General features: G+C 41.5%; 2 protein-coding genes across 3 annotated transcripts in view; both read left to right on the top strand.

Annotated features, from left to right (window-relative positions):
- ccdc120b (coiled-coil domain containing 120b) overlaps positions 1-8,590 on the top strand; it is a 30,332-nt gene extending 21,742 nt beyond the window's left edge. For both annotated transcript variants that reach the window (XM_061833512.1, XM_061833514.1), the window contains 5 exons: positions 2,530-2,589; positions 4,090-4,243; positions 4,383-4,484; positions 5,479-6,507; positions 6,656-8,590. In XM_061833512.1, the coding sequence (XP_061689496.1) occupies positions 2,530-2,589; positions 4,090-4,243; positions 4,383-4,484; positions 5,479-6,507; positions 6,656-6,752 (1,442 nt within the window). In that variant the 3' untranslated portion in view covers positions 6,753-8,590. The remainder of the gene's footprint in view (positions 1-2,529; positions 2,590-4,089; positions 4,244-4,382; positions 4,485-5,478; positions 6,508-6,655) is intronic.
- Positions 8,591-12,010: 3,420 nt separating this feature from the next.
- Positions 12,011-24,895, top strand: LOC133507486 (SRSF protein kinase 2-like). Its single transcript, XM_061832550.1, has 14 exons — positions 12,011-12,215; positions 12,296-12,404; positions 17,465-17,552; positions 17,622-17,709; positions 17,815-17,921; positions 18,001-18,166; positions 20,052-20,077; positions 20,179-20,235; positions 22,009-22,345; positions 22,939-23,036; positions 23,152-23,259; positions 23,340-23,409; positions 23,804-23,896; positions 24,711-24,895. Exons 1-14 carry the CDS (start codon positions 12,011-12,013, stop codon positions 24,893-24,895), a joined length of 1,737 nt encoding a protein of 578 aa, XP_061688534.1.
- Positions 24,896-25,416: the final 521 nt, after the last annotated feature.

Below are 25,416 nucleotides of genomic sequence, written 5' to 3'. Positions count from 1 at the left end.
AGGCCGGCCATGATGTACGGATTAGAGACGGTGGCACTGAAGAAACAACAGGAAGCAGAAATGGAGGTGGCAGAAATGAAGATGTTGAGGTTCTCGCTCGGAGTGAGCAGGTTGGATAGGATTAGAAATGAGCTCATTAGAGGGACAGCCAAAGTTGGATGTTTTGCTGACAAGGTTCGAGAGAGAAGACTTCGATGGTTTGGACATGTTCAGAAGCGAGAGAGTGAGTATATTGGTGGTAGGGTGCTGAGGATGGAGCTGCCAGGCAAAAGGGCGAGAGGAAGACCAAAGAGAAGGTTTATGGATGTGGTGAGGGAAGACATGAGGGCAGTTGGGGTTAGAGAGGAAGATGCAGAAGATAGGCTAAGATGGCAAAAGATGACACGCTGTGGCGACCCCTAACGGGACAAGACGAAAGGAAAAGAAGAAGTTCGTTATTACGTCATCCGACCCGGAACTTTTGTTTGAACGTTCTGAAAAAAGGCAACTCTGTTACGTCATTGCACGCGGCTCTTTGTATAAATTTTGAGAAGTGCCTATATAAAGACGGTATGGCTGTTCGACTGAGCTTTTTACAACCAATCTGCCTTATTCCTCTCGTCTTTTGGACATTTTGGGATTCATTGGTCCATCGCTGGAAATAACATTCGCCGACAGAACTACGGTGACTACTATACTTCGTTTCATTCGTTAGCTCTTGTGACACGTAACTAAACTGTCTTTGTACCTCTATTTTGTGTTAATTTGTTACTGTATTGTATCGCGTGTGATTAAATCGTCAAACGCAATACAACTGCTTTGTTATATTTTGCTGGTTTAAACAAAGGGATTTCATTATTCTAAATTCACACGTGTCAAAATTGGGGCTCGTCTGGGATCGAATTCATTCGACAATTGAGACAATTTTTTTTAAACTGTTGTTAATTTTATGCATATTTGCAACTGTGGAGCCAGCAAAACAGTTTTTAAACTTGATGATTATCTTGAATCTCATACTCCTGAAGCAGTCAGTGCCCTGCGAGTAAAAGCCGAGTCATTTCCAACTTTAAGCTAAACCTGCTATGACGAAATTACAAATTTTGAAAATTGTTCTGAATCATTTTATTGATGAATCTGTTGTTTTGGCCATGGTAAAAGCGGAATCTTCAGAAGTTTTGGAATTAAAGGAATTACTAATTCAGATTGAGAGAGATGACAAAAAGAAATAGAATTTAGAAAATATGAAGTTGAAAAGAAAAGCTTGAAAAGAGATTGAATTTAAAAAACTTGAAAGTTCCTCTGCTTCCTCAGTCAGTTCTTCACACTTTGATATTACAAGACATGCCAGACTGGTTCCTCCTTTCAATGAGAAAGAAGTTAAGTACGTACTTTCACCACTTCGAGAAAACCTCAAGTGGCCTAAAGAGTCATGACTGCGATTGCAAACAGTTTTAAAGGTAAAACTCAGCATGCATATTCGGCCCTTTCTGTCGTGCAAAGTTCTGATTATAATTTTGTCAAAAATACCCTTTTGAAAGTTTATGAGTTAGTGCTCGAAGCTTGCAGTCAGAAATTAGGAACGTTCATAAAAGAGACAGTGAGAGTTTTGTAGACTTTGCTAGGGAAAAGGAAACTTTGTTTGATAGGTTGTGTCGTTCAAAAGATGTTTCAGATTTTGAGGGTTTGAGGCAATTAGTTTTGATGGAGGATGAAGCAGTGTGTCCTCATTCTGATCTGAAGACTTATTTTGATGATCAGAAGGTTAATGCCTTACGTAGTGCAGCGGTGTTGGCAGATTATTATTATTTTTGACTCAGAAGAGTTCTTTTTGGTCTCCCAGCAATTTCAATTTTTCTCACCAAAAGGACATTCCGTCAGGTAAGACTATCATACAGGGTCAAGTGGTGATAGGGCAGGTTCAAATTCTTCTGACAAGTTGCCACATTCTTATAAATCTAGTGACTCTTGTGACTCTGGTCCTGTCTTTGTTTATTGTAAGAAGCCCGGTCACTTGATTTCTACTTGCAAAAAGCTCAAGTACAAAAATCAGTCCACTGGTTCCCCAAACACTTTTTGTATGTATCGCACCTTTCTTTCCATTTGGTTCTGGGGTGAGTTTTGTTGATGACAAATAACTTGAAGATTCTGAAGATCCAAAGGAGTATTTCCCTTTTATACACACCAGTTGGACTTCAGTTATTGGAGATAATTCTACCCCACAGCCCATTACTATTCTGAGGGACACTGGAGCTCTTCAGTCTTTGATTTTGAAGGATATTTTGCCTTTTTCTGCAGAGACTTCAGCTAATTCAGTAGCTATTCTTCAGGGTATATAAGTGGCAGTTCTCTTGCTCTTTTATATTTGGTGAATTTGATTTCCCTGTTTTCTGACACCATCAAAGCTGCTAGTTTGACCTTTGGTTAGGTTTTAGCTCACTGTTAAGCTTTTTTAACCCGTCGGCGGCTCTTACGTTGCTGAAGACGGACAGTTGAGGTAACACTTTTAGTAAGGCTTGTAAATCATGAATCTTTGTTTATATTGTCTTCCAGAGGACGGTGTTATGTCAGAGAGTACAAGCTCCATGTCAGATTCAACATCGCATGACAACGGTATGGTCTCACTTCCATGAAACTGCACTATGGTGAATTTAGACAAATATATTTACATTAAATATAACAGGATAGCGGTTTAAATTAAAATGTATACGTACAGTTCTGTAAAAATTGTTGGACCCCTTTTCACAATCTTATTTTTTTGTATTGTTTCCCCACTTTGTTTAAGAGCATCATGATCAAATTTAACTGTCAAACAGAGGTAATCCAAGAAAATTCATTTTTAAAATAGAGATTTTGTTTACTAAAGGTCCCATATTTTGTCGTATTTAGATTGCAATAGTGACTTGCTAACAGGAACTTTGTACAAATGTGTCCAATTCATTAAAAAAACAAACAAAAAAAAAAAAACTCCTTGTCATACAAGTTTGTAGAAAAAGCCCCTCCAAAAGCTAAATCTGTTTGACCCAGTTTTGTATACGCTTTGCCATATTTGCCCAAGCCCACCCACTTTCCACTGATTGGCTGCATCTGTGTAGAAGACCCACTTGTGAGGTCACACTTGTTTGACATGTTGACAGCACTGGCTTGGAAGTGGAAAGGGAAGTAATGTAGATAAGATCAAGAAATTCAAATGACTTGATTTCAGGCCTCTCTGCAAATAAACTGGACCTCGGGATTATGTGGATGATTTTAATTCATATTTCACATTTACTGAGACTCCACAGAGCAAATATTACATTCCAAATCCTAGAAAAGTTGTTTTGGTAAAATATGGGAGCTTTAATCGGGGTGGAGGAAAAAAAATATTCAAAGTTCCCTGGCCTTATTTGAAGTATTTTCACTCCATCTAAAAGAATTCCAGACCTCCATTTCCTCAGTTAAGGTCAGTCTTGATTCCGGAATAAGGAAGACACTGGGGGGAAAAATAGCACCCAATGGCAGCGTTCCAAGGCAAAAACCACTTCTGACTAAAAAGAAAGGCTTGTCTTACTTTTGCAAGAAAACAAACAAAAAAAAAACCCTTCAGAATGACTCCCTAGACTTTTGAGAGAATATGCTGTGGACTAAACTCAACTTCTGAAAGGCTAAAAAAGCAATATAAAATGATGGTTTGGGAGTGACCTAGTCAAAGTCTGAACTTCAATTCAACTGAAAAGCTATGCCATGACCTTAAAAAGCCAGTTCATGCTAAAACAAAACAAACAGTTGTTGCTGAATAAAAACAATTCTGCAATAAAGAGTAGCCAAAGTGTTTCCTTCCACAGTGATCTGAAAAGATTCAGCTCCAGTTACATAAAAACTCAAATTCAGTTGCTGCTGCTGAGGCAAGCTAAGCGTTATTAGATTTAGGAGGCAGTTACTTCCTTTCATGCAGGACCAGGTGCTTTTCAATAGTTTGAAATGTTTACTTGTGTTATCGTTGTCTCATAGTTACATTTAATTGATGAACTTAAACTGGAAAGAAAAAAGAATTGGAGAAGGGGGCAAATACTATTCCACGGCTCCGTATACAGACCTTACTCACTTTATATTTTTTGTAATGTTTCTGCCTAGAGTCCTCTCCCAGTGTGGCTACAGATCAGCGGTCTCTGTCCCAGCCTCGGCTAAGTGTAGGCAGCCCCGACCATAGGATCAGCAGGAAACTCTCTCCTGTAGAAATTTACTATGAAATGAGGACTCGTCGCAATTCTCTCACAAGTTCTGTCAGGTACTTTTGCATGACTACTGAGAACACCTGGTTTATGTGTGTTTGCATAAGTACAGTACAGCACACTGTATTTTCTCTTGTTTAGAATTATTTTGTTCTTCGCAATGCAGCTCCTTATTTTGATTTTTACTTTTCACAGTCCAACTCACTCTTTACCAAGAAGTACTTCTAATATGGAAGGCAGAAGTGTTCCAGCTACACCACTTTTGGCTCGAACTGCACCAATCAGTGTTCATGTCAGGTATATATATGTTTTTTTTTCACATCTGGGTTAATTTAAGAAGGAATTGGATTTAGATACCAGCAAGGGCTTAACCCCCCCTCCCCCCTTTTTCTTTTTATGTTTTAGGATGCCTGTGGGCAAGTGCTGATAAATTTAACAACTAAGGGTTAAGTGATGAGGTCACATAGTCATATTCTGATGTAAATATAGACGTAAAAATGTAAATATAATAATCTCAGTTGAAAGAATCACTCCTGAGAGTTAGGCGACACAAAGGCCCTCTTGGGATTAGTGTTATCATTATTTCACCGATGAATAAATTCCCCCTTTTAAGGGGTTGTAATGTGCCTGAAACTCACCAAAAATTAACTTTTGGGTTATTTTCGACTGAAAGATTTCTGCCGCAGAATCTTGGTGTGTCACTAATTTGGAACACCTATTTCATGCTCATACTCAAAGAGCATTCCTTAGATAAGACCCAATCCAAACATCCATTCATTTTCTGAGCCACTTATCCTCACAAGGGTGCGGGAATGCTGGAGCCTGTCCCAACTACCTTTGGGCAGGAGGCGACCCTGAACTGGTTGCCAGGCTATTGCACATGGAGGCAGACATCAGTCGTACTCACAATCACACCTAGGGGCAACTTAAACTCTTCAACGAATGCATGTTTTTGGAATGTGGGGGGAAAACGCAGTACCTGAAAAAAAAATCCACGCAGGCACAGGGAGAACATGCAAACTCCACACAGGCGGGGCTGGGTTTCCAACTCTGGTCCTCAGAACTGTGAGGCCAATGTTCTACAGCTGCTCCACTGTGCTGCCCCAATCCCGACAGATTATTTTAAATTAGCATGCTTATTTGGCTACCTTTTTTAATGTGGGCAGATTACGGTGTAAAGGTTTGAACATTATGAGAACTCTCCAAAAAAAAAGGGATAGTTAGGCCTGTTCATTGCGGGTTGTAGCTTTAATTCAACTTTGTTTTCCCCATTTCTCTCTCACTGATTTAGGTCCGATGTTTCAGGGAACAGTGGGTTGAAGCAGTGGTCTGGCAGTCTTGATGTGTCCTACATGATACCACTCGCCCAGGAGGGATCCTCCTCAGACCGGAGAAGCTGCCTTTACAACGCCAGAGCCCGACGCAGTAACAGCTCAGAGGCCCTGCTAGATCGGTCCAGCCTTTCAGATGATCCAGTGCCCAGAAACATTATGCACCCAAAAGGAGGGCCCTACAAGAGCTCGGAAACGCTGACAGATGGGAAACTACGACACACTCACCTGAGCAGCCCAGAGAAACGTGTGGATGGATCTGGGGAACAGACCAAAATGCGCTTTTCCATGGGGGGCCGAGAGGCTGGGGTAAGCTACAATGAGCTGTTGATGGACTACATATGGGCCAAGCAGCAACGGATGCAAGTGCAGCAAAACCTTTTCCAGTCCACAGGCAGAATCTGGCAGGACTTAGCCTCTCACTGCTCTTCTACTGGAGGAGTTGCACCCCACGCTAATGGTTTCTCACATTCCCAGGTGCATCTTCCGAGCGCCGCACCCCCTTACAGCCCAATGGTTGGCCGAGGGTCTCAAGCAGACATGCGCAGGGTCAAGGTCACCAGAACCAAATCTTGTGGCCCCTTTATTCCTCTGCAGCAATATCCCCAGGATGCCATCCTGCTTTCAGAATACGAGTCGCACCTTCCTGCCTCTGGTACCACCACATCCTCCATTCCCAACCTGCTCCCCTACAAAACCGAAATCTCTGGGCCTGCTTTCAGTCGAAGACCCCCGCAATTCTCCCTTCCCACCCCAGAGGACTCAACACGAAGCCTCCACAAAGCCCTGGCTCTGGAGGGACTGAGAGACTGGTACCTTAGGAACGCCCTTGGATATCCTCCTAAAAGCCACGAAGCTGGGATTTCACGACTCTCACAGCCCCACCCTCTGGCATTCCAGGCCCAGTCCCTTCAAGCTGAAGCAACCAACCCTCACAGGCCTCAAATGCCTCAGTCAGCCAGCTTCCATGGGCACCCACTGCATGGCAGGTCAGTATTGCTATCTTTGCACTTTTAGGCTGCGGTTTTTTATTTGTCTCTTTGGGTGGTCTTGCCACACTTGTTCGTTCCTTACATAGACTCCTATTGAGCTAGCAAAACACATGTGGAGTTTTGACGTGTGTCGCTTCCCCAACAGGTCGATGGAGCTGTCCCTCTATCAGGAGACTCCTCACCCCCACACACAAGATGGGGGCCCAAAGGAACCAAATGCAGACCCAGGGACTCTTGTCTGAAGTAGATGGACCACACAGCGGCTCACACTCCAACCAACTAGTAATTGACCCTAAGTACAGACCACTTGATCCAATGTGACTTCAACAGGGAAACAAAACGTGGCAACCTCAGCAGAAAAACGACTGTAATGACAGTGTAGCTGTACAGTTTGAAGTGGCTTTCAAGTCCCATGACTTTGAAACTCGTGCTCCCTAAGAAGATGAGCATTTACTAAGAATAACAAACGGTCAAGCTGTTCTATAGTACCTCCATAATCCTTCACAATATCCTCAGTAATAACACAGAGAAGTCTCCCAAGATATACTTTTTTACAAGTTTAAATCACTATTTTGTATCTTCTCAGATATAGACAGTTATATTGAAAAGATAATATATTGCTCATTACCCATGTATGTTATACAAGTATTAATACATGCCAGTGAATGTGTGTTTATGGATAATTAAAAAAAAAAAGACCAATCTTTGTAATTCATTTGACAGCCATTCATATTTATCAATGTTGATCCACAAAATGGGCCGTGAACTCAAGTTGAATGAAGTAGCAGATTGGAGTGCCTCTATGTTGCTAACAGAGCAAAAATAAGCCTCGGTTAGGTGACTTTACAGTGCTTTTTAATGACCTGGTCTGCTGATATTAAGCCTCTGTGAATTTACTCAAGTTAAGCAGTTCACAATGTCATTAAAATTGGGGGAATTTGGAACTATGTCAGATTCTTGATTCATCTCGGGCCCAGCTGATAAATGGAGCTTTGTTTCTCTAGGTTGATGGGATGCTTTGATTTTTGTTTAAGAACAAACCTGAGGGCTCTTGTGAGATCTACTGTGTTGCTTTTCTTCGGTCTGTCATACAGAGCACTTTATAAACATCTTAAGCCTTAAATTCCCTATGATTTGTCCCCACGAGAGATGACAGCCTGGAGTGTTGGCAGTCATGATCAGCCTGTCTTGAGTCTGCAAATAGTGTGGATTGTGCTGAAGAGTTTCACCTAGATGTTTTATTCGTGAACTAAAAATTTGATTAAAAAAAAAAAAACTACAAGTAATGAGGCACAAATCCTGGCTTTAATTTTGTTTTCTGTTAACATAAAAAAGTCTGGCTATTGGCATGGCCAGAACCCGGATGAGTGAGCAGGTCTCACACCAAAAAATTTGTTCATGAGTTTAATATCATTTTTATTTCAAATGTTTTTTTTTTTTGGATCATCTCTCGGTGTTGTCATATTTGTTAATAAAAGGCTAACCAACATTCTGCAACATGAACCTCAGAAAAAGTGAGTGAGTGTCAAATGAAATTGTAATTGATTTGTTGTGTACAGAACTAAGCATATTTTTTGACTTATTAGTTGCCATATTGATTTCTGGACTCATTTGAATGTATTTTTTGTTTTATACTGTATTTTATTTTCTACTCTGGTACAAACTGTAGCACCATGTGGATTTAATTGTTCTAATGTAAACATCTATACAATTTTCTGAAAAGACCAAATGTCTGTGCACTGGGAATTGAAATGTATTTTTCTTAGAGTTGAAAGAAAAAAATGCTATGAATTTAGCTGTAAAGCAAAATTTACCTATAGTATATTCATAAACTTGAACACTTTGTAGCAATCTACTGTAGCTTGTTCTCATCAGTCAGTGTGGTGGGAATTAATGTTAGAACCATTATATTCAGCAGTGTGACTTGCTAATTTTTGAGTCTCTTTTTAAATATATATTTACATACCACTCTTTTATCCAGGTCTATAAAATCGGGCTCATTAGGCCTTCCCTATACTGTATGTACACGTACGTATGAAATTGTGCATTCACTCTCTGAAAATAAAATTTCTTGTTGCAATCAGCGGTTTTTCTATTCATCCATCCATTTTCTTTGCCGCTTATCCTCATGAGGGTCGCGGGGAGTGCTGGAGTCTATCCCAGCTGTCAATGGGCAGGAGGGCAGGGTAAACCCTGGACTGGTTGCCAGACAATCACAGGGCACATCAAGACAAACAGCTGCACTCACAATCACACCTAGGGGGAATTTAGTAATTTAGAGTGTCCAATTAATGCTGCATGTTTTTGGGGATGTGGGAGGAAACCGGAGTGCCTGGAGAAAACCCACGCAGGCACGGGGAGAACATGCAAACTCCACACAGGCGGGGGCGGGAACGAACCCGGTCCTCGGAACTGTGAGGCCAATGCTTTACCACTTGCTTCACCGTGCTGTCTCAGTTTTTCCAAATTATAGAAATTGTCATCAAAACTACAGACATGGTAGATCTACAATAAATAACTGAAGTGCATGCATCAGACCATACTTGGTAGGACGTTTCAATCATCAAAAATAAAAGTTTAATTGCTTTAAAATGTAACAAGAAAGTATCAGGCAGATTTTAAAAGCAATGAATATCCACAGCGTTGGATTGGCGTCTGCGTGAAGTTTTCTTTTTAAGCACGAGCGACATCTTGTGGAATTTTCTTTCCACCGGTTGACTGATACTGTAATAACTACATGAAAAAAAAAAATCTTGAGGCACAAATACATTCACCCGTGTAAATATCACACACTAATAAAAAGAAACAGTGGCGTGAGCCTTGTAAAATTGTGACAAAGAACAAACGGCATTATTGTCAATTTGAAGATGAACCCCTCTCCTCAATCAAATAACATGCTGTTTTCATATAAAATGGTTTTATGGACAGGGGAGGCTTCATTCCCAGGATATATTTGGTGCATAAAAGTCACTGAATAATATCCCCCATCATTGAAGAAAAACACCACAATCAATCAATCAATCAATCAATCAATCATCAATCAATCAATCAATCAATCAATCAATCAATCAATCAATCAATCAATCAAAGGCCTTCACTGTCATTGTATGTCTCTGCATACAATGAAATATTAATAATATTCAGTATGCTGAAAAATATTTGACTCAGACTAAATTATCTTGGTAGTCACTGATGGTGTAGTGACGTTGGTGCGGGGAGCCTGGGTTCAATTCCTACTTAGTGATGCTGATGATAATATGTGCCCTGTGACAATCTGGTGACCAGTTCAAGGTTTAGTCTGGCTTTTGCCCAAAGTTAGGCTCCAGCACATCCATGACCCTTGTGGGGATAAGGAGCTCAGATGACGGAGATGATGGCTGGCAAACTTACCTGGTACTAGCTCTTGGGCATTTATCTCTTGCTCCTATTCTATATAAATAGATTTGTGACAACCCCCCCCCCCCCACACACACACACAATAATACATGCCACATGAAATACGTTTCTATTGTCTCCAATATGCCCCCTTTAAATGAGATACTCATTGCAACTTTCACAAAAAAAGAACTTTGCACACACTTGTCATTGGTGTGTCCAGGCCTACCTAACGCTGTTTCCCGCATAGACTCATGAGTGCGGTGTGGAGTGGTAGCAGCAGCCATAGAAGAACACGGCATGCGGGTCAAGTGGTTGGCTATTCCTGGACTGACTGAATGTTGGCAGTCCCACGAGAAAGAGGTCCAGAACACATGAAGCTGAGGGACTGTTGTGTGCATGGTTGACCTCGTGCAGTTTCACTTGCCTTGTTACGATATATTATAACGGAATATATCAGACACTGGGTGAGTAGGTTCCTCCAGCAACATTTCTGAATTTTTAGGAGAACTTAACATGATCTTTGGTGCCACTTACTAGGCAACTCTTTCAATGTAACAACCTGTGTCATAGTCTCACTCTCCGGAGAAAGAAAACAACACATTCTTACTTATAATGTACAGTGGCCGACGAAGCTAGAAAAAAATAGTTTTAGAAAGGTTGAGTTGAAGCTATGTAGGGTATAGTGTTTTTTTTTTCTTTATATAAATTTTCATTATTTCTTAGTCACGTGCCCGCACGTGGATGAGGCGTTTCTTCTAAAACTTACAATTCCATCGCACAAACTGTAGCGTTCCAGGCAGTGTACATGTACTGCATGATCTGGTCTGTCAGATCAATTTTCCATTGTGTATCCTGAGTATTGTTTTTGTCATACAACAGCAAGTCATCAAAAATATATTCAACATTGTGTGCAATAGTGGAAAAGAGTTCAGTTTCAATTGCAAGCTTGAATTGCAATTTGTCTGGCTAAAAATATATGTGATCATTCACTGCATGGCTCCTTAGAAATGTCATCGCAGACAGGGCTACACAACTACTGACACAAGTTAGCTCCTGTACATAGAATAACAAAACAAAACAAGACAAACAAAAAACCTTCATAACCTCCGAACATTTCTCATTTTGTAAACTACCAGGACCCCAAGGAACAAGGTGGTCACCAGTAGAAACTACATTACTGTTTTGATTTTCCTTCTATTGAAATTTAAAGAGTTTAAAAGTGTCCAAGCTTGAATGTCTCAAAGAAAAGTGATTATGAGGAGAAATAATATTTCTTCTTTTGTGGCACACACAAGAAATCTGACTATCATCAGCAGAGCAATCTCAGGAAATGTTTAGCTTCCCAAGATGGATTCCAGGGGCAGCAAATGCAGAAAGAATATCAGGTTCCCTAAAAAATTAAACCTTTGGAACTCCCAAGACAGCAGAGCACAGTGTGACTCAACGTTAGAACTACCAAGGGTAAAATACACAATTCTGTCTACCATGCATCCATCCATTTTCTTCACTACTTATCCTCACTAGGGCTGAAGGTCCGGTGGAGCCGAACCAGGGCATCTTCAGGTGAAAGGCGTGGTACACCCTGAACTGGTCGCCAGATAATTGCAAGACACATAAACAAACAACCAGCACACACATCCACACTAACAGGGCAAATTGGAATCTCCAATTTTCTAGTATGCATGCTTTTGAGATGTCCGAGGAAACCGAAGTACCCTGAGAAAACCCACACAGGCACAGGGAGAGCATGCAACCAACAAGTCAAGGCTGGATCTGAACCCGAGTTCTCAGAACTGTGAGGTAGATTTGCTAACCCAGATAAAAAACAGTGTAATCAAATATAAATCTTGTGGGCCACAGATTTTTTTTTCTTTGTGAGGATAACCGGCTCAGACAATGGGATGGCTGTATGAGTCAATAGTATGTTTATTGAGGCAGGTCAGGCCACAGACGAAAGAACTGTAACCACAATTGTGGGAATTTAGCGCACTTTATTAACTCAAATGAATCACGAATGAATAAACATTGTATAGATAATTACTGAGTCGTTCATAATTGGAGCTGATGATGTCCATGTTTTATATTTTTTTTGCCATCTTAATTCAGCAGGCTCCTGTTAAAAATGTCATCATCCTATGCTGCCGCTCTGTCAGCCCTCATAACTTCCAACTCCGCTGATCAACGTATTCAACTAAGCGATCACTCTGCCTCTGAGCCCTCAGCCAACCCTGCTCATCCACGATGTCCTCCAGTCGAAGTGCATCCTGCCCCGTCTGACCCCAGAGGGTCAGACGATGAACAGGAGAACCCGGCAGATTATGGGATAGGTAGACGACACACAAACACCATACCTCGACTAGCCTGGGTGAACCCTGACATTTGATGCACAAGACACCTTGTGTTGCAGGTGGTTATTATCCTGTAGAAATTGGAGAGATTTTTGAGGACCGATACCAGGTGGTCAAAAAGTTGGGATGGGGTCACTTTTCAACTGTGTGGCTCTGCTGGGATATGGTGTAAGTATGAAATTCATTAGTGGTGTAAAGATCTGCAAAACCTTTGGTAAATTTACAGGTTTAAAGTAGGGTTCAGAGATGGGGGATTTTGGAAATAATCAAAATTGAACATTTTCCATGGGAATGGGTATTTATAGAAATTGACTGGGCATTGAGGATAATTTAATGAAAAGGTATTTTATCCAAGTGGCACGGTGAAGGAGCTGGTAAAAGCATTGGCCTCACAGTTCTGAGGACCCGGGTTCGATCCCGCCCCCGCCTGTGTGGAGATTGCATGTTCTCCCCGTGCCTGCGTGGGTTTTCTCTGGGCACTCCGGTTTCCTCCCACATTCCAAAAACATGCAACATTAATTGGAGACTCTAAATTGCCCCTAGGTGTGATTGTGAGTGCGGCTGTTTGTCTCCATGTGCTCTGCGATTGGCTGGCAACCAGTTCAGGGTGTCTTGCCCGTTGTCAGCTGGGATAGGCTCCAGCACTCCCTGTGACCCTCGTGAGGATAAGAGGCAAAGAAAATGCATGGATGGGGGTATTTTATTCAATCATAAGTATAAAAACAATTGGACTGGTATTTTCCATAAATCCACGTAAAACATTTCCCGGACCAGATCCTCAGTGCCCTGAACCCACTTATTGAATTAGTCACTCTTTTTATAGAACTCTAAGTACTTTGCACTTAGTTAGACACAACTTCTGAACACATTTTCACCCACCCACTACGACACATTATACACTCTGATGGACGTGTGTTGCATTATGATGAGCAGAGGTAGCAAAAGTCAATCAATTAAAGCAAACGTGTTTCAACATAAAGACGGCAATTAAAAAAATCATCACACTTGTGGCCACGCCATTGGCCGCTCTGCCCTGGGCTCCACTGATCACTGCTTAATCTACTTAATATCTAAATACAGAGAAGAATTTAAGGCAAAAGTAGAACTTCAAAGCAGTTTTGATTGCACAGACTGGAGTGTCGTTCAAAATTCTAGATGACTACACGGATATTGTCACAGCGTATGTCAGTTTCTGTGAGGAGGTGGTGAGCATCGACAAAAACTTTTCACATGTTCAATAACAGCCAGATTTAAGTAACTCCGCCAGGCTACAGAGGTTGCATATCATAGTGGGGATTGGGCCCTCTACAATCGAACTAGAAACCAGTTGACTAAAGAAATTACATTACAAGGAGAGAGTATGTAGCAAAGATGGAAAAACAGTTTGGCGCCATTGACTCCAAATCAGTCTGGCGCGCATGACAATTGCTAACTAATTACAAGTGACAAGCCCCCCCCCCAGTAGATGACAATAGTGGGCTAGCTGGCGACCTGAACAGATTTTAGTGCAGTGTTGTAAAGGACACTTTTACTCCACACACCAACCAAGTTGCGCCACTGACCACTTCAACATCTCCAAGTCCTCCGTTGATCATCCACGAACAGGAGGTGAGACGCATCTTCAAACAACAAAACATTAACTCATCGAGCCCAGACCTTGTGTCCTAATCCTGCCTTAGAATCTTCACAAATATCTTCAGTAGGTCTCGAGAATGGTGTGAAGTACCTACCTGCTTCAAACGCTATGCCATCATCAAGGTCCCCAAGAAACCTGCAATCTCAGTCTGAATCACTACAGGCCTGTTGCCTTGTTTTCTGTTGTCATTAAGTTCCTTGAACGTCTCATGCTGCACCATCTAAAGCATGTCACAGGTCCGCAGCTGGACCCACTGCAGTTTGCCTACTGAGCTAACAGGTCTGCAGATGATGCAGTCACCATGGGTCTGCACTTATTCCTTGAACACCTTAACAGTGTGGGAACTTATGCAAGGATCCTGTTTGTGGACTTCAGCTCTGCGTTCAAACGCATCATCCCCAGACTTCTCTCCTCCAAGCTTCTGCAGCTCAGCGTCTCGCCTGCCATCTACCAGTGGATCTCCAACTTTCTGTTGGGCATGACACAGCAGGTGAGGCCCGGGGAATCCACCTCACCCACATGCACCACCAGCACCAGGACACCACAAGGTTGTGACCTCTCCCCGCTGCTCTTGTTGCTCTCCAAGGACGATTGCACCTCAACGCAACCATGTGTCACACTGCTGAAGTTTCCAGATGACACCACAGTCATTGGGCTCATCAAAGATGCTGACGAGTCTGCATATTCACAGGAAGGAATCGGAGAGGATGGAGCTTTGGTATGGCCAGCACAACCAGGAGCTAAACACACTAAAGATTGTAGAGATAATTGTGGACTTCCGGAGGGATCCTTCACCAGTTACCCCTGTCATTGTCCAACTGTCTTGTGTCAACTGTCGAGACCTTCAAGTTCTTGGGAATTTCAGTCTCACGGGACCTGAAGTGGGAGACAAATATCAACTCTATCCTCAAAAAAGCCCAGGAAAGGATCTCCTTCTTGCAGCTTCTGAGGAAGCACGGGCTGTGAGCAGCTGAGACAGTTCTACACAGAGGTCATCGAATCAGTACTGTGTACCTCCATCACAGTCCGATTTAGGGCTGCCACGCAAAAGTACAAACTCCAACTGCAACGGTCAAAACAAAACTGCTGAATGAATTGTTGGCACCACCCTACCCCTTGAGGACTTGCATGGCACCTGAAGTAGGACAAGAGCAGGCAGCAGCAGACCTTCCAGCTCTTTCTATCGGGTAGGCGCTACAGATGAGTGCAAACCAAAACTAGCAGGAACAGTTTCGTCCCTCTTGCGATTAAATTCTTGAACAGCTAGCTTACAATTCTGCTGCAACTTGCTTCTAACTTTCTGCCTCGACTTTGTTGTCACATCCTGCTGGGCCAATTATTATTACAGTATATGCGATAGACGCTCAATCTCGATCACGGGACGCCGTGCCAAAAAAAAAAAAGATGTCAGCCAATGTTCCCTCTAAACTGCGCACGTGTGCAATTGTCCACCGCTGATGCATGCCAAAAAAAAAAAAAAATCCAATGATTGAAAGTAGAACATACAGCTATTCAGTTTGTGGGATTTTGCAATGTGATTCAATGAGTGAGGAATGACTGGTCGTTACATCAAATGGCACAATTCACATACGTAAAATGACAGCACACGGAACTTTCTCTAACACCTGCTCGAGAGTGTAGAGAAAAGACGAGCTAGACATGCTACTTATGTTTACTTTCGATATTATAAAGTTAAAAAAGAAATGCTGTTGTTTAAAGATGTAATGACTGTCAGAGTATGTGAATATTCAAAGAGAAAGTGGTTAAACTGGACGAGATTTTCTCTTTTCCGAGTGGGAAAGGTCTGGTCTGAAGCCAAAGTAGAATTTGCAGGATGAGATGGTGTTAATTTTAAAATTCCACTTGGCACAGCCTGATCCAGGATGAAAGCACAGACAATACAGTGCATAAAAACTAATTCTGTCTTCTAAATATAGGACCCCCCCTAAGGTAGCTCGCGAGAGGCTGGCCACTTAAAAAGTAGATCTTGGGGTAAAAAAGTCTGGGCACCCCTGCAATAGAGTATTGCACAAGTAGTCGCTTTAAACAGCATAAAGTCCCTGACACAATTTGCACAGTGGTCAATGCACCCGACTATTGCTCTAATTGGAATTCTAACTGCTCTAAATGCTAGAAGACTCTGTATCTCTACACTCTGCAAAAAAAAAAATCCCTGTCAATTGACTGCTGTCCTTCTCAATATGTATGTCGTACTGGGGCAGCGCCAACTACCGGGGACAAATTCCTTGTGTGTTGTTTACATAGTTGGCCAATAAAGCTGATTCTGATAAACCCATGTAAGCTAGTAAAACAAGCACTGGTCACAGACAGACAAACACACACACACACACACACACACACACACACACACACACACACACACACACACACACACACACACACACACACACACACATTTTAATGTATTCAACTGTTCTGTTTGTCACCACAAATTACAAAGAGAAATTAGACAAAAAAGTAAAATCAAGAATCGACTCCAAGCAAACATCCTTTCAAGCAATAAGTGAGTAGCTGACAAATTGGAACACCTTCTACTGCAGATTTGAAAAGGATACTTTCACACCCCACACCCACCCAGCTGCACCACCGACCACCGTCACACCTCTGACTTCTGCATTGACCATCCATGAACAAGATGTGAGTCACATCTTCAAATTACAAAAGATGAACAAAGCAGCAGGCCCAGACTTTGTTTACCCATCGTGCCTCAAAGTTTGGGCAGACCAGCTAGGTCCAATAGATCATGAAGTGAAGTCGAATGAATGACCATCTTGATGCTGGACTACCTCAAGAATGTCGCAGGACCCCAGCTGGACCCTCTGCAGTTTGCCTACTGAACAAAGAGGTCTGCGGATGATACAGTCAAAATAGATCTCCACTTCATCCTAGAACACCTCACCAGTGCGGGAACCTACTCGAGGATGCTGTTCGTGGACTTTAGCTCTGCGTTCAACAGCATCATCCCCGATCTCCTCTCCTTCAAGCTTCTCTAGCTTAGCATCTCGCTTGCCATCTGCCAGTGGAATCACAGCTCCCTGATGGGCAGGAGACAGCAGGTGATGCTAGGGGACACCACCTAATCCACATGCACCATCAGAACTGGGAGGAAGTGAAGACGATGCTTTTTATTTTGTTTTTCTCAATGTATTATTCTGAGTAATTATGATTACTCCAGCAGTTTTATGATCTGATGATTGTGTTTTCCTTTTTTTCCCATGTGGTGTGTAGTTACTGATCAGTGGAGTTTTTCATTTTGATTGAGTGGGGGTCAGCTTGGAGTCAGTAGTTTGGCTTTGCAGGAAGAGTCAGAGGTTTTGTATGTTGTGTTTTGGGATTTGTATTCACGCTATTGAGAAAATGGGTGTCAAAAAGTGTGTTTTAACAATTGAGAAACTCTAACACAAAGCATAAAATTGAACAAACGACAGCTTGTAGCCTGAAAACGCTTTTGGGGCACTGCTCAATTATTAACATTCAAACTTTGCAACCACTGATTTGACTGATGGAAAAATAGCCAGTATTGTAAAGTATCAAATTGATTATGGCTTTGAATTTGCTGATTTTTCTGCAGGAGAAGGCATTTTGTCGCCCTGAAGGTGGTGAAGAGTGCTCAGATGTATACAGAAACAGCAATAGATGAGATCAAACTTCTGAAATGTGTCAGTCAGAACCGTCACAGTTTGGCTATGTCAATATTTTCTCAAGCTGAATGCATTTTTGGCCATCAGGTGATGCACAGTGACGCCAGAGATCCTAATCATGAGAGAATTGTGCACCTCATCGATGACTTCAGGATCTCTGGGGTGAACGGAGAACGTATCCAAAATACAAGTGCCTTAATATACAATCCAAAATAATATACAAACCTAAAAATTTAAATATGGTAGGGTCTTGAAAACAATGTCCTTAACTGCTTACCAGATGTCTGCATGGTCTTGGAGGTGCTGGGCCATCAACTCCTGAGGTGGATCATCAAATCCAACTACACTGGTCTTCCACTTCCTTGTGTCAAAAGCATCATCAGACAGGTGACAGTATGCAAAGCCTCTCAATATTTTCAAAATGCATATTCTGGTTCTGTAACTCTGTAAACTGTCACTTCTGTAGGTTCTGGAGGGTTTGGAATACTTGCACACAAAGTGCAAGATCATACACACTGACATCAAGCCAGAGAATATCCTCCTGCGGGTGGATGAAGTTTATGTTCAGAAATTGGCAGCCGACACCAAACTGTGGCAACTGCCAGATTCCACCGCAGTCACCAGAGAACCAAGTTGGTGAAAAGTTTGACTTTCAATCATGGTAGAAATGGACAACATTTTATAACTATTTATTATTCATTCATTACAAGTACATCACAGCTTTTTGTTACAGAAGTGTAGGCACTCACTAGGCTGCTAAATTTAAACACAAAAAATATTAAGGAAAAAAAAGAACATTTGTTACTCTTAAAAAGAAATGATATTCAAATGTATATTTTTCTATTTAAGCACAAATTCAGAACATCATAGTCTATAATTACTGTACTGCAAAAACATCCAGAGGTGTCCAAAGTCTGACCTTAGTACTATTTATTCTGATAATATAATTTAATAATGCTAACATAAAAAGGTGAAAAGATAAAGCCATTGTCTTGAGTGAAAAAAAATATCCAACGCAACATCATTACTATACATTACCATAGATTGCACAACAGTGACCCTGTGCCTCCTCCTACTCCTCTTCTTCTACACTTATGTCAAAACACAATGGTGACAAACAGGCTGTATGAAATATTTTTTATTTTTATTTTTTTAAGGCCTCTAAAATCCCAACTGTAGGCCAGAAATGCCCGTGGTCCAGACTTTGGCCCTATCTACCTTAACAGGTTCGAAATGTGGGTAGCACTAAATGGAACAATCCTGAAATGGTTCAGGTCCTACCTCGATGAAGGATCTACTTTGTAACCACTGAAAGTGCTCAATCTCAAAAAATGGTTATGACATATGAGGTCCCTCAAGGGTCAGTTCTTGGACCTCTCCAGTTCAGCCTGTATATGTTATCCTTGGGTCCAACTTCCCAGAACTTTATTTTGGACTATCATAGGTATGCAGATGACGCGCAGTTATATGTAACAGTGTCTCCAGATGATTACAGATCTATTGAGGTGTTGCGAGACTATCTAAAGCAGATAAATAACTGGATGAGCCAAAATGTTCTTCCAACCTGACCTTCAACAGTCACATCAAATCAATTACTAAAACTGCCTTTTACCATCTGAAGACCATATTGAGAGTGAAGGCTTGCATGCAGACCAGGAGAAGTCCATCCATGCTTTTATCTCAAGTAAACTTGACCATTGTAATCTGCCTCTTCTGACTGGGCACCCCAAAAAGAGTATTACACGGCTGCTGCTCATTCAGAATGCAGCAGCTCGGGTTGTGACCAGAACAAAATGATCAGAGCATATAACTCCAATTCTCATGTCTCACACTGGCTTCCAGTCAGTTTTAGAACAGATTTTAAAGTTCTGCTACTGGTCTATAAATCACTAAATGGTTTAGGTCCTGAATATATGAAAGATGGAATACAAACTAATCGAATACAAACCCAGTAGAGCTCTGAGATCGACAGACTCAAGTCAAATAATGGAGTGCAGAGTCTAAAGCAAACATGGTGAAGGAGGATTGAGATATTATGCTGCACACAAATAGAATAACTTGCCAATAGAGGTGACATCAGCTCTAAGTGTGAATGTTTTCAAATCCAGATTAAAAACTCTTTTTTTTTCATGCCTTTTACAATACTTTGACTTTTCAGTGATATTTCTCGCATTAAAAGATGTTTTAATTGTGCTTTTTCAAATGCCTGTATTTATGTACTTGAATGCTTTTAATCATGTAAAGCGCATCAAGTTACTTTGCGTAAGAAATGCGCTATACAAATACATCTGCTTTGCTCTTCTTTGCTTTGCCTAAGGGTTCAGCGGTAAGCAGTCTGTGGGTCTCACGGCCATTTATATTTTCTGTTTGGAGATAATATCATACTTGGAATAGTTATATTTCCTCTAACAGTGTCAAAGTAAACTATATTGCGACATGGACTTTTTTAGTGATATTGTTATACTGTATATTGTTCCCAATATGAGTTTTATTTTATTTTTTTTATTTCCTCTCCAGAGAGCTCACGGGGCAAACAAAAAAAGGTGTGTGATGGTCTCATTTAATCACCATACATTTGTACTGGAAATCCTGTGCTATTGGATACATTAAGTAATACTTTTGAATTTCTTTCAAACCTCCTTAGAGTTTGTCCAACTTATTGGGAAGACTGACAGGGGTTTTCCACAATATCGGGAGTTGGGTAAGGATTTATGTTGTGAGCACTGAAAAATAGCATTTACAGTAAAAAAAGGAGTCACCTAAAGATTCCATGCTGCATTCTAAATTTTATCAGAAAATGTTTGCGACAATTGTACAGTCCAGTGCAAAATGCTTAGGTCATTGTTGGGTCACTTGTTGTTTTATCAATATATTATTATATATTCATTTAATTATTTTTAATACTGCTTATCCCAACATTGGGAACTGGAGCAATACTCTGGTAGCTGTGGCTACACAATTAGCTTACCACGACAAGGGTCTGACTGAAAAGTAATTGAAGGTGGCGTGAAATTGTAAAGTGTCTTTGAGTGCAACGAAATACCACTTTATAGAGTAAGTGTAATGCGTTATTATAATTATTATTGACTTAAAGTTCTGGAAGTCTCATAGGGAAGTAGAAGGTCTTACATGTATTTACCCCGAAGAACATTCAGAGCTTCAGTGAAATTTTAGTCAATTCAGTCAATTCTTTCCCTCACAGGATGCCAGTGTAGAGATTTTAGGAACGGTGTGTTCTGGAGTGGTTTCCAGTGGGGTCTCAAATCTAGTTCAATTTGCCAATGGTGGCTTTGTGGACGTGCCATTCATTTACAGTCTGGATGTGGAAGGTTGAACATCTCCTGGCCCAGAGAAAATCTCCGAGTCTCCAATAACACCACAAATAGTCATTATGCATCCATCCATCTCCTGACCTGCTTATCCTCATAATGGTCGCAGGAGGGCTGGAACCAATCCCAGATGTCATCGGACAGGAGGCGGGGTACATCCTGAACTGGTTGCCAGCCAATCCTGGGGGACATAGAGACAGACAACAGTCTCATTCACCGTCACTCCCACAGGCAATTTAGAGTGTCCAATTAATTTGACATGTTTTTAGGATGTGGGAGGAAACCAGAGTGCACGGAGAAAACCCATGCAGGTGTGGGGATAACATGCAACCTCCACTGAGGTGGGGCAGCGATTTGAACGCCGGTCCTCAGAACTGAGAGGCCAATCCTCTAACCATTTCCTCCACCATGACCCTCCAAAAAGTAATTGTTTAAAAAAAAAAATAAAATAAAAGAAACAAAATCACTTCAATAGATGGGAAAGAGAGAGTCGCTAAGCTGGCAACAGTGACAAGCTCACTTAATTACATGCCCGAGGTCAGTAACTGGTTGTCATGGTTACAAAAGCCATACTTGCCATTTGCAGAAGATGGAACCTTCCCACCAAAATGACAAGATTAGAACCTGAGTGTGAAAAGCGGATATTAAATGTTCCCACTGCTATTCGCAGGAGCATAGAGACCACCCCTTGTCGCAAGGGATTTATTGCCCACCCAAAGAAGTCTAATTGTTTACAGATGCCACAATATGATAGCAAAGCACTTTTTTCTATTTGACAAGGCCATGGCCTGACTAAGTGAAGCTTCTCCCCTAACTTCAACATAGTTTCTTGGCCCTGAAGGTTCACAAATAGTGGCGAAGCAATATTTTTATATCCGACATGATTGTGGTCTGAGCATCAAAAGAGAAAAGTGTTAATTTTCTCAGCAAGTGATGGAGGACAGCCCCCACCTCCTGAAATCTGTGAAAATGCAAATTTGTGAGTGCTGAACCGTCAACATGTGGGAGTTCACAGTAGATTTTAACCATTTCAATATTTCGACCAATGAATGTCAAATTGTGGAAATACATGCAAAATATGTCTAAATGTTTGGTAAGTACGAATCTGACTATGAGATAATTCTTTCAATTTCATTCCTCGGCAGTCCAGCAAGGCTTCAAGGTCGCATCTAAAAGGACTGATTTGGACGGAGAGGAAGCAGCGAGCCAAGGTGGATGCAGCTGACCACAGTCAAAAACAAGCTCGTGGTGGCCTTTCAGAGGCACAAAGCGCACAAAGCACCACCTGCCAATCACTGCTTCCGGGTTCTGATCTCACATCAAGGCGGCAGACCATGTTCGTGTCTGACGGGGTGGACTCACCTTTGCTCAGTCACAGAAACTTCAGCTCTTCTTTGCCAGACATCACCCAAGACACGACCTTTTCCAGGTCCAGATTGCGATTTTTACACCAGACGCAAGAAAAGCAATCATCCCCTGATGGTCAGTGATGTTCTTAAATACATTATAGATAATAGATTGCTCCAACAATGTCATCGTGTTGTTGACAAAAAGCACATTTAAACATAATGTACTGAGAGAGCAAGAGCAAGGCATAGCCCCCACCCCACCCCAAACAAAATCTAAATTACTGGGAGCATGAAAACTGGACTGCGATATAGCTGTGAGTTACTGTAAAGAAATTTAAAATGTTAACAATAGGATTTTATGGAGAACAACGCTACCTAGCACAATCTACTGTACTGAGCTATATACCAAATCCTCGAGGAGGCCATAAGGGAGCCTGTTTTCATTGTACTGTACACTACTTGTATCCGGAGATTGCTTTTAGTGAGACTTGAGCTCTAATCATCATTTCCTTCTTTGTCATTTCAATTTGGGTCAAAAAGCTGACATTATTCACATGCTATTAGGTGAGTTTTATTTTGTTTACTTGAATAGGTGGGGGAAAACATAAATACAGAAGGATGACGTCCAATAACATGAATCCAGTTTTTTTTTAAAAAAACATGGGCATTCTCAAAGTCGTAAAAAGTCACATCCTTTGTGTTTTTTTGTTTTTTTTTTTCATTTAGGAGTCAGTGACTGTGAGGGGGCTCTTGACCTACTGCTGCCACATAATGCTGACAAGCTGCTCATTAAAATTGCTGACCTGGGCAATGCTTGCTGGGTGGTAAATGGCATAACAACCAGAGAACAAACATTTGCAGTTATACATGTTGGTGGCGTAGTATTCGCTGGCTAAACTGCATGTTGTCCTCTTTTATGCAATCCCTGTGATCCTGTAGCACAAACATTTTACTGAGGACATCCAGACATGTCAATACCGCTCAGTGGAGGTCCTGATTGGTGCCGACTACAGCACCCCGGCGGATATCTGGAGCACTGCCTGCATGGTGAGGAGTGTGGAAACGCAATTCATAAAAATAAAAAAATAAGTCAATAAAAATGACATGTCTGTTTGTGTATGCTGTAGGCTTTTGAGCTGGCAACAGGCGACTATCTGTTTGACCCTCAGTCAGGTGCCACATTCTCCCGTGAAGAAGGTTGAGTTTTTTGTTGTTGTTGCAATAATAATAATCATAATAATAACATGGTAGTAACTTACTATAATCATTAAATCATCCATCCATTCTCTGACCTACCACAAGAGTGCTGGCGACATTCTCAGCAAACTGGAACAGAGACAGGGTACACCCTGAACTGGTCGCCAGCCAATCGGAAAGTGCAGATAAAGACAAACAATGATTCACATTCATAGGCAAATTTATGAGCAATCAACCCATCATGCATGTTCTTGGGATCTGGGAGGAAACTGGCACGGGGAGAACACGTAAAACTCTCCATAGGCAAGCCCAGATTTGAATGCGGGTCCTCAGAACTGTAAGGCAGATGTGCTGATGATAGTACATGATATTGTTGTTTTGCATTTCCTTTTAGATCATATTGCGCATATTATCGAGCTGCTGGGACCTCTTCCTTCCCGGTTTGCCCTGTCAGGGACAAAATCCAAAAGATTCTTCAACCACAAAGGTAAAACATATCAACGTACATAACCTGAGCACAACACTAGGTGGATTCTGTCAAATCCAGATCCAGTAGTTGCATTCTAGTGTTTATTCAGTTTTTCTTTATGAAGATGATCATGTCGAGTCATACTGAAGATGATGACATGTCTGCCAATGATGAAATTCAGAGTATTGACAGTCAAAATGTGGGATTTTACAGATCTGTCGTATAATTATTTCCATACAATATTACAACCTCAAAGTTGTGATGGCACAATAAATTTAAATTCTCATGCGTTGGTGCTTTGAGCCCATTAGGACAATGGTTCTTAACCCGGGACCTAATTTTTCGATTTTTAAGTTGTGACCCACTATTATGAACTAAGAAACAATAAAGTGTATGGATTGTTCAAAAGTAAACTTTTGAAAACCTATGAATATATTTTTGAGTGTAACAACTCATGCTCACGTTTAAAGCGGACCTTGTGAAGAAATAATGGCTGTATGCATGTAGAAACTTCTCAGTTTTGGAACTGATCTCTTTTTAGGGAAGTGCAAAATCAATATTTTGTCTTTGTAGGAAATGAAGGCTGCAGACTAAAAGCAACGGAATCAGTTTTAACAGTCTGGATTATGTTTTACTGCTCATTTGCGACGCACTCAAAATGGCTCAGCATCCTACTTTTTTGGTCCCGACCCACCAGTGCCCTCTGTCACATGCAATTCCTACGGCGCATTACAAATTCTAGTTGATGGGCCGCTTTAGAGGGTTTATGAAGGTACCTTGTTCATATTCTGAGAATGCGTGAACCAAAGACTCTTTTGTCAACTCCATCCAGGACAACTGAGACGCATCTCCAAGCTGAAGCCGTGGAGCCTGTTAGAAATTCTGTTGGACAAGTACGAGTGGCCACGGGACGAAGCCGCCTGGTTCAGTTCGTTCCTCTCCACCATGTTGCATCTTCAGCCGGAAAGAAGAGCCACAGCTGCTCAGTGTTTGAAGCACCCGTGGATCACACCCTAAACACGCTCTGTTTCCAAATTAACACCCTCCTTGGACTTGGAGGCCATATTGCTGTTGAATAAGTCTGGTGCTGGCATCATTGGCAAATATTTGTGATTTCGTTTTCCTCTCATATCGTTTGGAGTCCCAATGATTTCTGGCAGAATGACCAACTCCAACTGGTTTTCTCTGATTGAATTTTTCATTGCCTTCAGGTTTGCCTGCTTTTTTTTTTATTTTTATTTTTAAGAACACCAATAAAATGACTGACGGCCAGTTTCTGTAATACATGTGAAATTAAGTATCATCATAAAGAAACACAGCTCACTAGACCAAATCTAATAAATGATAAATAATAATAAATTGTGCTGAAGAGGAGGACCTGGAACTCTGTGTGTTTGCGTCTGCTGGGCTGAACAACCCTTGAAATAGGGTCTTTAGTGCATTCCTTGCATGCTCACACTGAGCCGCGCACAGAGAGGGCGTGGACGGAAGCAGAAGGAGGAGTTCAATGTGAGAGCAAACACATGTCAAATGAGTGA

The sequence above is a fragment of the Syngnathoides biaculeatus genome, chromosome 10 (assembly GCF_019802595.1).
Source record: "Syngnathoides biaculeatus isolate LvHL_M chromosome 10, ASM1980259v1, whole genome shotgun sequence".
Classification (NCBI taxonomy): domain Eukaryota; kingdom Metazoa; phylum Chordata; class Actinopteri; order Syngnathiformes; family Syngnathidae; genus Syngnathoides; species Syngnathoides biaculeatus.
Note: the sequence above shows the minus strand (reverse complement) of the source record. Positions and strands in the feature narration are given on the sequence as shown.

Excerpts from the sequence above, each read along its gene's own strand:
- LOC133507486 (XM_061832550.1), top strand. The coding sequence starts at position 12,011 with ATGTCATCATCCTATGCTGCCGCTCTGTCAGCCCTCATAACTTCCAAC. Across the intron at positions 18,167-20,051 it reads CGCAGTCACCAGAGAACCAA|AGAGCTCACGGGGCAAACAA; the intron begins GTTGGTGAAAAG and ends TTTCCTCTCCAG. Across the intron at positions 23,897-24,710 it reads AAGATTCTTCAACCACAAAG|GACAACTGAGACGCATCTCC; the intron begins GTAAAACATATC and ends AACTCCATCCAG.